The 12,799-nt window shown below is 40.3% G+C and overlaps 1 protein-coding gene across 1 annotated transcript in view; it reads left to right on the top strand.

Moving 5' to 3' along the window:
- TTN (titin) overlaps positions 1-12,799 on the top strand; it is a 284,284-nt gene that overhangs the window by 39,819 nt on the left and 231,666 nt on the right. Inside the window, exons 35-44 of the mRNA XM_066346291.1 lie at positions 45-308; positions 401-661; positions 784-1,044; positions 1,453-1,713; positions 2,221-2,362; positions 2,446-2,611; positions 4,063-4,294; positions 6,098-6,382; positions 6,606-6,731; positions 12,411-12,599. Of these exons, the coding sequence (XP_066202388.1) occupies positions 45-308; positions 401-661; positions 784-1,044; positions 1,453-1,713; positions 2,221-2,362; positions 2,446-2,611; positions 4,063-4,294; positions 6,098-6,382; positions 6,606-6,731; positions 12,411-12,599 (2,187 nt within the window). The remainder of the gene's footprint in view (positions 1-44; positions 309-400; positions 662-783; positions 1,045-1,452; positions 1,714-2,220; positions 2,363-2,445; positions 2,612-4,062; positions 4,295-6,097; positions 6,383-6,605; positions 6,732-12,410; positions 12,600-12,799) is intronic.

Here is a 12,799-nt window from a genome sequence, read left to right as displayed (position 1 = left end):
AATTTCATTCTTGTTTTCTAAACCAATCATAAATTTCTCTTTAGCTGTCAAAATTAAGAAGACTCTAAAGAATCTCACAGTGACAGAGACACAGGACGCCGTTTTCACTATTGAGCTAACACACCCTGATGTGAAAGGTGTCCAGTGGATCAAAAACGGGGTTGTGCTGAACTCCAATGACAAGTACAATATCTCAGTCAAAGGAACGATTTACTCTCTGAGAATTAAAAACTGTGCCATTGCGGATGAATCTGTTTATGGCTTCAAGCTCGGAAGGCTAGGAGCCAGTGCCAGACTGCATGTTGAGAGTAAGTTGAATTAGCAACACTTTATAAATTGCCATCTCATGGTTACCATTTAGTTGACCATTTCACTGACTCGCTTTAACTTTCCTTATTAGCTGTCAAGATCATTAAAAAGCCAAAGGATGTGACCGCCTTGGAGAATGCTACCGTTGCCTTTGAAGTTAGTGTTTCCCATGACACGGTTCCAGTCAAATGGTTCCACAAGAATGTGGAGATTAAGCCAAGTGACAGACACAGACTGGTCTCAGAAAGGAAGGTGCACAAACTCATGCTGCAGCACATTTCCCCCTCGGATGCTGGGGAGTACACAGCTGTGGTGGGGCAGCTGGAATGCAAAGCCAAACTCTTTGTGGAGAGTAAGTGTTGGGCAGCCCCGCCAGCATTTCCCTAGATGGTTACCATGTATTCAGTTGTTTGTTTGATTCCTTTACTTTAAAAATGAAATATATTAACTGAAGTACTTTCTGATTTTTCTAAGCATTACATATCACAAAAACCATGAAAAGCATCGAGGTGCCTGAGACCAAAACTGCCTCCTTTGAGTGTGAGGTGTCCCACTTCAATGTCCCTTCCATGTGGCTGAAGAATGGTGTGGAGATTGAGATGAGTGAAAAGTTCACAATAGTCGTGCAGGGAAAACTCCACCAGCTGTTGATCATGAACACCAGCACAGAGGACTCGGCAGAATACACGTTCGTCTGTGGCAATGACCAAGTCAGTGCCACGTTGACAGTGACCCGTAAGTTAAAATTATATAGACTATCCAGTTGGCTCATTGTTATTCCACATGCTACATGTTTCCTTCTTGATTTAGTCCTCTGAAAAATTCTTGATTGACAGGTCTACTGAGAGTTCACACTGGGTTAGGACTATCGCCACCTGTATAAACATTTCCAATCAGAGTAGTATTGAAAGGCTACTTAGAAGAATGTTCCCGTGTCTGTCACTTGCGATTCCTGTTCACCTATCCCTTAGCATTGTCCCGTAGACAAAGGGGTACCTGGAAGGGATCATAGCTCCTACCTCTGATCTGTAATCACCTTAACAGACACACTAAATACATTCCAGGTTTTCCTTCTGCACCTGGTATGACCCACGTTATACTAACACAAAGTCCCCTTGGATGTCTTTTCTTTCCCGTTTGCAGCAATCATGATTACATCCATGCTGAAGGATATCAATGCTGAAGAAAAAGACACCATTACCTTTGAGGTAACAGTGAACTATGAAGGCATCTCTTACAAATGGTTAAAGAATGGTGTGGAAATCAAATCAACCGACAGGTGCCAGATGAGGACCAAAAAGCTCACACACTCACTGAATATCAGGAATGTTCATTTTGGAGATGCTGCGGATTACACCTTTGCGGCTGGGAAAGCTACGTCGACAGCCACCCTTTATGTGGAAGGTACGGCTTCATAACGGTCCTGGCCGCACAAATTGTGTCAAGCGAACTATATAAAATGTTAATGTATAAAACAGATAAATAAAATGTCATCTATCTATGCTGTGGAATATTATTCAGCAATCAAAAAAAAGTACTAATACATGCTACAGGATGGATGAACCCTGAAAACTTTGTGCAGAGTGAAAAAGCCAGTCACAAAGGATTAATTTTTATTTTAATCCATTTATATGTAATGTTCAGAATGCACAGTCTATAGAGACATGAATTGGCCAAAATATGAGGACATACAATAAGAGGGAAGTGTGTGGGGGGGTGATGAATAAAGTGTTCATAGTTTCTTTCTCGGGTAATGAGAATGTCCTGAAATTGATTTTGGTGATTGTTGCACAACTCTGAATGTACTACAAGCCACTGAATTGTATACTTAAATGGGTGAATATTATACTATGTGAATTATATCTTAATAAAGCCTATTACAAAGGTTAATTTTTACATGCTGTTTTCCAGCTCGTCATATAGAATTTCGGAAACACATTAAGGACATTAAGGTTCTCGAGAAGAAGCGAGCCATGTTTGAGTGTGAAATTTCGGAACCTGACATCACTGTGCAGTGGATGAAAGATGGCCAAGAGTTGCAGATTTTGGACAGGTCAGTTTTCCATCTTGCTACATTCCAGTAATTCCCAGTTTCCTTTGAGTCATCATACAGTAAACTTCAGTTTTTATTTGTAGAATAAAGACACAGCAAGAGAAATACGTACACCGCCTTCTGATTCCATCCGCCCGGCTGTCCGACGCCGGGCAGTACTCAGTGGTGGCCGGGGGCAACATGTCGACTGCTAACCTCTTTGTGGAGGGCAGAGACGTTCGCATCCGAAGTATTAAAAAGGAGGTCCAGGTATTGTATACATGCCAGATTTGGGGGGAAATCATCAATAGCCCATAATCCCTAACTTTATATTTTAAATATTGACTTTTAAATTGTCTAACTACAGTCTTCCAATGAATTATTCAGCTGATTGTTACCAGCTTAGATTCTTGTACAGACATCAATATAGCCACAGTTTCCCCTCTTAGCAGTTATCAAAATTATTTAATTAACACAGCCATAGAAACTTCCCATCTAATACAATAAATGGCTACTTGCCAAACAACACCAACCTTACAAAAACTAAAATTTAAGTTGTGGTGTTCCCACATCAACTAGAATTAAGGGAATTTATAGCAAGGTAGCATTTTCTCGGAAGCTGCCTACTATGACGAGGCAGATATCGAGGGCCTTTGCTGGGAACACTCTGAGGTCCAAGAGGAGGATCCGTTTGAGGGAAGCTGGATTCCTAGCAAGTATGCTGATCAAACACCTTTGCTGCCGACTACATGTGCAGAGCTTGCGCTCATGGGTGCCATTTCCCCCCCACCCCCCCATGATATCATGGAGGTAACACGTTAAGAAAATACCAGTTGAGTTTAGCTTTACCATGTTGCTCATCCAAGAAGAACCAAGCATTGTAGGCCTTAGGCCAGGGGTCCCCAAACTTTTTACACAGGGGGCCAGTTCACTGTCTCTCAGACCGTTGGAGGGCCGGACTATAAAAAAAACTATGAACAAATTCCTATGCACACTGCACATATCCTATTTTAAAGTAAAAAAACAAAACAGGAACAAATACAATATTTAAAATAAAGAACAAGTAAATTTAAATCAACAAACTGACCAATATTTCAATGGGAACTATGCTCCTCTCACTGACCACCAATGAAAGAGGTACCCTTCCAGAAGTGCGGCAGGGGCCGGATAAATGGCCTCAGGGGGCCGCATGTGGCCTGTGGGCCGTAGTTTGGGGACCCCTGCCTTAGGCCATAGTGACAAAGCCTTCGGTGAGGGCTCAGACAATCTGGATATGCCCTCCACCCTTTGTTGTCCAATTCTGAACCTTGACTTCCTCACTTTTAAAATAGCTCCTACCTCGTCCACAAGGTTATTGTTTATATCCCATGATATCAAATAGAATATTCACTTAAAAGAGTTTTATAAATAATAAAAAGGCCACAGATGTAAAGTATCATCATTTTTGTTATTATTAATTAAGGAGCAAACATTTAAGAATAAAATCATTGCTTCTTTAGGAAACCTCCTCAATGCGGGTATAAACATGATTCTCTACCAAAGAAGTTTGAGTACCATTTGTCCAAGGCTAGACAGGAAAACATTAGAATGTGCTATAACCAATCAAGTTATTATATCATCATAATAGGGTTTACATGCTTTTCAAATGAGCACATTTTAGAACAGGTTAAGTGCAAGGAAGCCAGGGCTTCAATTTTCTTTTTATGTTGCTTCATCAAAAGGTGATTGAGAAACAACGTGCTGTCGTGGAGTTTGAGGTCAATGAAGATGATGTTGATGCCCACTGGTATAAGGATGGCATTGAAATCAATTTCCAAATTCAAGAACGGCACCAGTATGTTATAGAGAGAAGAATCCACCGGATGTTTATCTCTGAGACCAGACACAGTGACGCCGGTGAATACACCTTTGTTGCAGGAAGGAACAGGAGTTCTGTGACTCTCTATGTCAATGGTAGGTAGAGATGTTAACGTATTTTGTGGATCTACTTGGAATAACTCTCCCCTATAAATTACTAAAGTTCTGGAAGTTTCTGGGTAATCCCTAAAGGACTTACACTATTCATGCGCTTACATCTGTATTCATTTTCACGTTATACCTATGGAAAAGGTGTGGCAGCTGTTAAAACAACTGTTAAGATGTCATTTTCAAAAAAAACAACTGATGGCTAGATCTTTATTTGTTGGTCAACACTATTTAACATGCCTTGCATGTCAATTATAAGGGAAAGGGGGTTGGCGGCTGGATGAAAAAGGTGAAGCGATGAAGCAAAGAAAAAACCTCACAGACACAAACAACAGTATGGGGATTGCAGGGGGGAAAGTGGTTAAGAGGGAGGTAAAGAGAGGAAGGGATAAATGGAGATGGGAGGAGATTGGGTGGCGAATGCGTGGTGCAGTGTACTGATGGTGTGCTCTAGAACTGCACACCTGAAACCTGCATAATTTTGTTAACCAATGTCATCCCAATAATCCAACTTAGAAAAAGAAAAAATAATATACCCCAAATGGGTTTCTAGATATAGCATTCAGCAATTCTAGCTGTCTGCCCTTGGCCCTAACTGCTTAAGGACTAGCCACACTATCAAGTGATAAAAACATTTTCAGCCACTAGTCTGCAGTGCCTGGGGAACCCAGAGGTCCCCTTTGAGACCACAGAGGACCTAGAAAGCCACAGGCGATGTGGAACAAGTTTTTCTCTTCCCCCAGCTCTAGGACCAGGGGCTCTTACTTTGCAGGGGGAATTCAACATACAAACATGTCCTAAGAGTAATGCACTTTCCTCATGAGAAACCTTGGAGCTGAATTTGAGGCTGGCCTAGATCTGAGACTAACCCAGATACACAGAGAAATGACACCTCCATCCCAATCCTTCCTTATCATTGGCCATAAGAAGTGGTCTGAACAAATACCCCTGGGACCCATGAAGGGACCAGAGAAGTAATCTGAAGGTTCACAAAAATGAACCATATTGTTTCCCTCAGTCCCTACGAGACCAAATGGTCCTGCATCCAGTTATTATTATTTCTATATAAGTAGTGGGGAAACTGAGGCACAGGAAAGGAAAAGTCTTTTCTATGGCGGTGTTAGAAACCAGTCCCACAGAAGTCATTTCTCTTCATTTCTGGGTTCCATGAATTACCCTCATGACAACACTAAGAATATGCCTTCATTAGCATAATAGGAAAGCTGATTTTTAAAAAAATCTACCTACTTACATTTAACTTGATCTGAAATAACCTTCATTCCTCCTTTCATATTCACAGATACACTTCACTGGCACCAGTATATAAATAAACACCTATAAACATATCCACAAGTATTTGCAAAACAAACAAACCTGAATGAGATAAGCCATCTTACTACATAATTTGCTCAAATGACTTTTAAAAATAAATAGGATGTGGAAGTTGCTCTAGAATTCTTTAGGGTACAGGCTCTTGCTACAACCCCACCCAGACCCTAGCCAGAAACAGAGGTAATCATGCTGAGAAACACTTCCAGCACCCTCTGCTCCCATGCAAAATATCTAACGTATCCTTCTAGAGCTATTCCTTCCATTTAAGGACACAATTCCAAGTGCCTCCCCCAGCACGAAGAATGCCCTCGTAGTATTCTGAGGCAAATAAAGATATCATAATTCCAAAGTTTTACTTCCAGGTGCGTAACCACCTGGAAACAAATCAATGTAGAGTTTCATGGGCTCTCCTGTGTTTTTGCACTTTTTCACGAGCTATTTGTTTTCATTTCCTCTCAGCCCCAGAACCGCCCCAAGTTCTGCAGGAGCTCCAGCCTGTGACTGTGCAATCTGGCAAGCCTGCCCGCTTCTGTGCTGTCATATCAGGCAGACCCCAGCCCAAGATCTCCTGGTACAAGGAAGAGCAGCTGCTTTCCACTGGCTTCAAGTGCAAATTTCTCCACGATGGGCAAGAGTACACGCTTTTGCTGATTGAAGCCTTCCCGGAGGACGCAGCTGTCTATACCTGTGAAGCCAAGAATGACTACGGGGTTGTCACAACCGCAGCTTCCCTCTCCGTGGAAGGTAGGGATGTCTTGCTACTTCCTGGCTTATCATAAAACCTGAGAACCAGCTTTTGTGTTCTCCCAGTGTATAATTTGGAGCTCATAAAAGTAGACTGCTTACCCAGCTTGGAAACTCTGAAAGTGCTCCGCTGTGAGCTAAATTAAGATAAACTGGCATGCTCCATCCTATGAGGTCTGAATGATGACTCAGTCATGATAAATCTTGTGGTCCTTCTCTTTAGTTCCAGAGGTTGTGTCTCCCGATCAGGAAATGCCAGTCTATCCTCCTGCCATCGTCACCCCACTGCAGGACACTGTCACTTCGGAGGGACGGCCAGCTCGCTTTCAGTGCCGAGTTTCTGGAACAGGTAGGTTTACAAGCAACAGGACCATTGCTCATATTTTCTTTTTCTTTTTTTTTTTTTTTTTTTTCCCTGAAGCTGGAAACGGGGAGAGACAGTCAGACAGACTCCCGCATGCGCCCGACCGGGATCCACCCGGCACGCCCACCAGGGGCGACGCTCTGCCCACCAGGGGGCGATGCTCTGCCCATCCTGGGCGTCGCCATGTTGCGACCAGAGCCACTCTAGCGCCTGAGGCAGAGGCCACAGAGCCATGCCCAGCGCCCGGGCCATCCTTGCTCCAATGGAGCCTTGGCTGCGGGAGGGGAAGAGAGAGACAGAGAGGAAAGCGCGGCGGAGGGGTGGAGAAGCAAATGGGCGCTTCTCCTGTGTGCCCTGGCCGGGAATCGAACCCGGGTCCTCCGCACGCTAGGCCGACACTCTACCGCTGAGCCAACCGGCCAGGGCCATTGCTCATATTTTCTTTTTTTTTTTTTTTTTTTTTCATTTTTCTGAAGCTGGAAACAGGGAGAGACAGTCAGACAGACTCCCGCATGCGCCCGACCGGGATCCACCCGGCACGCCCACCAGGGGCGGTGCTCTGCCCCCCAGGGGGCGATGCTCTGCCCATCCTGGGCGTCGCCATATTGCGACCAGAGCCACTCTAGCGCCTGAGGCAGAGGCCACAGAGCCATGCCCAGCGCCCGGGCCATCTTTGCTCCAATGGAGCCTTGGCTGCGGGAGGGGAAGAGAGAGACAGAGAGGAAAGCGCGGCGGAGGGGTGGAGAAGCAAATGGGCGCTTCTCCTATGTGCCCTGGCCGGGAATCGAACCCGGGTCCTCCGCACGCTAGGCCGACGCTCTACCGCTGAGCCAACCGGCCAGGGCTCATTGCTCATATTTTCAAAGAATGATAGGGAGCATGGGGCTGGGGGAGTTTTCTTACCTTTTTCTTCATCACAAACGTCTCTCATGCATAATTTAAAGTTTAATGGGACTCTTCCAGAAGACTTCCTTGAAATATCGAATTAATAATTAGAGCAGTGTTTTCTGATACTGGACAGTGCACCTAAAAATGATTAAGGTGGTAGATTTTATGTGTTTTTTCTTGCCACATTGAAAAAAAAAAAAGAATTAGATCAGTATTTTTCAATGCTTTAAACTTCAAAAAAATTTCATGTTTTCTTTATGATTATAAGTTGCACTTTTGTTAGCTCTTGAAACTATAGTAGGAATTACAATTATTATAATTAATAATTAAAATTAAGTATAATAGCATTTGCAAAAGATTCAAAAGAAGGGTCTATTTATATTAAGACATTATAAAGTATCTCAATATTTGTGTGAAAAGCTATATTGTCCGGTAGTGGTCAAAAGTAAAGGTTTTATGGTCAGAGAGGTTGGATTTGAATCTTGGCTCCTCTGTGTGACCTTAGGCAAATATATGATATCTCTGGTTCTTTATTCTTTCCCTCATGAATAAAATGGAAATAATACTGTACTACATTCAATGTTAGAATGTACATTTCCTGAGGCCATGGATTCTGTCTTAGTCCCTAGAACCTGCTGCCTGTAACACAGTAGTAATTTGAAGGGAAATCCCATGAGAGCAGGGGTAGATCTTTGTCCTAAAACAGCTTCAAACATAGCAGATACTCAATAAGCACTATTGATTAGACACATTAATGATTGTTGGATGATTAATACCAATCACTTAAGACTATTATCAGGATTATGTTAGATAACCCAGGTCAGCAATTGGCACGCTACCCATCATATAGTAATCCCTCGATCAGTTAGGATTTTTAATTGGGGCATGCTACCCAAATACCACTAAGCCTTCCCCAACCCCAGGAATATGACCTTGATAGAATGTAACAAAAATGTTTGAAGCCATTTCAAGCCAATTATGATTGTAGACTGACCTCAGATAGGGGAAAAATAATTCAACTTCATCCAAAATGAGAATCATCCCCTTATCTAACTGTCTTATATATACTACCACCAAAGGAAAATTCTGAAATCCTGGGCATCTCATAGCACTTCTAAGTTTTATTGTTTTGTTTAGTATGCTTCTCCCATTAGTTTATGGCCCAGTATTACACTACTGAAAGCTCTCGTTCTGAACAAGTTAATATTTCAACTGGGCTGCTATGTCCTAATGATTTCTTCCTCTGGGATGAAGATGTTAATCTAGGAACCAAATGGACTTGTTTGATTTTATGAGCATAATTAAAGGATATAATGTATGCAAAGTACCTATAAGCATGGCTGGCAAGGAACTGCTGCTTAACATATTAATTCTATTATAGCTATAGGGAGGAATTATATAAACATAGAATCCTGGTACCAACATGGACAAATAGCATAGCCTTTGTCATTTCAAAGCGTATTATTTGAGAAATACTAAATATCAAGATGTGAGGACTCTTTTGATAAAATTTTTAACACAATAAAGAAAATACATTTTAATGTCAAATTCATTAAAGCTGCACTAAATAATTTATCCATTTATTAAATTTTTAGAAAATTTTCAAATAAATATACTTACCCATGGATTGTCCAAAATAGTAAAATATTTTAACAATATTTGTATAGTGCTTTTTACTTTATAGATCATATTATAGTCTTGACTTTAAGGTGTTGCAAAAATACATTTGAAGCCCTCTGTTAGATTCCAAGTAGGTAGAAAGAAAAAGAGAAAAAAATCTCTATCTCTTCTATATGATTGATGCCTTTAAGTGTTTGAATAGTTTATTAATTCATGAAATTATTAACTCTATATATGTTAATATTTATATACATACACAGGATTTAGCATCCTCTTGAAAAATATTTTTAAATGACAGAAATTAAGTTTATTACATAAAATGCACTTTTAAAAGCTTACCAAATTACATAGTTTTATGCCTCCAGGACTAAAAATATTTATAGAATTTCCTCTGACCATTTTTGGTCATCATTACCTTGAGAAATTAAGTGTATCTCTGATTTATATAAATTGAAAAAAAATTATAGGCTTCAGAAGCTGCAGTCACATGTTTTGGGGAACTCAAAATTTGAAGTTTGGAACATGGTCCTGAGCAATCTGGTGGTGCTTTATGACAGTAAAAATGATGCCTATGGGTGGTCTCTGGTGCCACCTGCTGGCAGAAGAGCAATTTGGAAAAATAGAATTGTAAAACTTGTGTTTGCTAGGATTTATTCTGCAGATGAGTCAGAATCATTTGGATGCTTACAGAATGAAAGCTAGCTAAGTGAAGCGATCACTGATTTTTCTGACAATGATGGAGGCCTATTTTTTATTTAGGCATCTATTCCGTTTTATTCTCCCAACATTTGTGTTCCTGCTATTGAGACATTACAATAGGCGCTAGGGATACCAACACCTGGCTTTTCCCTTAGAGTTCAGTGTGAAAGTGAGGAGATGCACAACTCTATTCCAGACTGTAAGCGTTGTAACATCCCCTGTACATAGTGCTCTGTATCTAAGAGACAGAGAACAATGCATGGATTGAGCATCGAAGAATCAGTAGGGTCATTGAGCGCAGGGACGTTTCAGGCAGAGAATCACATTCACAGTCACTTCGTGTGTAGGAGATGGCAAGGGGGTTAAGTAGGGTAGAAAGTGATGTAATGAATAGGCAAGATGGCTGGGACCAGATACTAAAGTATTTGGTATTCTCTGCTTAGGATTTTAGATTTTATCTTGTTTACATTGAAGAGCCAGTCAAGGATTGTTAAGCCCCTGGTCACATGATCAAGTTTGCTTTTTAGAAACAATACTGTGTTAGGAATTCAGAGAGTGGAGGATGAGGCTGGAGGAAGGGACTAGGGGGAAAGAAAGGGATAAATTATAGAATTCAGGAGGTAGAATGAATAAGATTTAGGAACCAAATATAATGGAGTGGTGAAGGTGAGGAACAGGGGCAGTGGGATGGCCTCATACAAGCCCCAAGAAGCCAATGGCCAACACAGATAGTGGCAGCTCAGACAGAAGCACCACGTCCATTGCCAAGACAAGTCTCAACTTTTAGCTCATTTATTGTTGTCAATTCATGTCAGTCTTATGCTCATTCAGTTCACCAAAAGAAGTTGTGAGAATTAGGATGCAAACCCACTCTTTATCCTTCCATTTCCATTGATGATTAAGCAAATTAACTGAATGGTTATAGGATGATTGCACATGGGCCTGTCTTTTGGCATGTTATTTAATGCATTGCTGATTCCTTCCATGATGTTAGACATTCTTGCTTTAATGACTGACTTGTGCTAGCTGTTGATAAGGCCCTTTCAGAATGTATGCCATTTAATTCACACACCAATTTTATACAATGAACAGCCCATAAATTATTATGCATTTTATTGTACAAATGAGAAAACTTGTCCAGAGAGATTACATGACATGTCTAAGATCACACAGCTGGTAAATTGCAATGTGAAGATTACATTTTCTACCTTTTTTTGTTCTTATCAAAGAAGTGAAAAGGTTTCTTTCTTTAAAAGAACCTCTAGTTTATAAACAACTTCACACCATCATGTAAAGGAGGATAACTTTTGTAAACCAATATTTGCACTAAATACAAACAAATGCAAGATGATTGGACTATTAGATGATGCCCACGGTTGGTACTGAGATGCAGAAGTTATATAGGGACTATATTCTAAAAACAAAATGCCTTTGATTGTGGCTTTTAAAACAAGTAAATAAATCCACTTTTGACTTACAGGGTTATTGTTTTAATGGAAGTATATATATACTTCCATTTTTTTTCTTTTGAGTCAGTAACCCTTGCTCAAGCCAACAACCTTGGGCTCAAGCCAGTGATCTTGGGATCATGTCAATGATCCCATGCTTAAGCTGGCACCCCTGCACGAAGGCTGGTGAGCCTGCACTCAAGCTGGCAACCTTAGGGTTTTGAACCTGGGTCTTCAGCGTCCCAGGTCAACACTCTATCCACTGCGCCACCAAAGTGCCCATCACCTTAACAACATAATAATGTTATTTTATCTCTTGTTTTGTGTTTTTATCTTCTATCACTTTAAAATGGTTCAATTCCTTGTTAGCAAAAGCCAAGTATATCTAAGATGCCCAAATTCCATGACTCTTTCTTTCCATTTATTATAAAAATTATTTTTAATTCGAAAACTACTTTCTGTGGTGCAGAGAGTTTTTGATACTTGCTTTTTGGTAATTAAAAAATACAGGGCTTTGTGTTTCTTTGGCCTATTTTAGATTTTGTGGGTTGTTAATCTTTTCATCTCTCTCTTTGATTGCTCCTTCTGCACATCAGAAGTCAGATTTTCTTCACTTTCTGTCCCAGTAGGAAACCACAATCCCAGATCAAACTCTTCATGATGACAGTTTCTCTGGACATTCTTGTTCTCAAGGTCACTGAACATGTCAACATCTTTTCCCTATTTCCACCACATGACATGCAAATGGGTTATTAAAAGAATATATTCAAATTTAAATTTTTCAAACATTACAACCCATCTATAAGCTGAATTTTTTTAGAATCATGTTTCCTTCTTAAAGATGAAAAGAAATCATATAAGAGATATGGTATGCCTAAAAGAAAAGTACAATGTTATGAAGATAAACATGAAGTATAGTCACTAGTATAATCAATACTGTGTTTGTAGGTGAATTAAAAATATTCACCTGATCTTGTGCTTTAAATCTCCTTTTTCTTTTGTGCTTTAGATCTGAAAGTGTCTTGGTATAGCAAAGACAAGAAAATCAAGCCATCTCGGTTCTTTAGAATGACTCAGTTTGAAGACACTTACCAACTGGAAATTGCTGAAGCTTATCCAGAAGATGAAGGAATATATACTTTTGTTGCTAATAATGCCGTAGGCCAAGTATCAAGCACAGCCAACCTGCGACTAGAAGGTAGAGTAAAACAACTTTAAGAACCACATTTCAATATAGATCTAATCTCATGTCAGTAACAATCACTAAAAATTCCATGTAAATCATGATTGGTCCTATCATTCTCTTTTAAAACAACTAATTGTTTTCATGTTATATGTGATGTTTTCATTTTTCATTCACTTGTTGTCATGATGAATCACGTGCCATTATTATTTTTT

The sequence above is a fragment of the Saccopteryx leptura genome, chromosome 7, assembly GCF_036850995.1.
Source record: "Saccopteryx leptura isolate mSacLep1 chromosome 7, mSacLep1_pri_phased_curated, whole genome shotgun sequence".
Lineage (NCBI taxonomy): Eukaryota > Metazoa > Chordata > Mammalia > Chiroptera > Emballonuridae > Saccopteryx > Saccopteryx leptura.
Note: the sequence above shows the minus strand (reverse complement) of the source record. Positions and strands in the feature narration are given on the sequence as shown.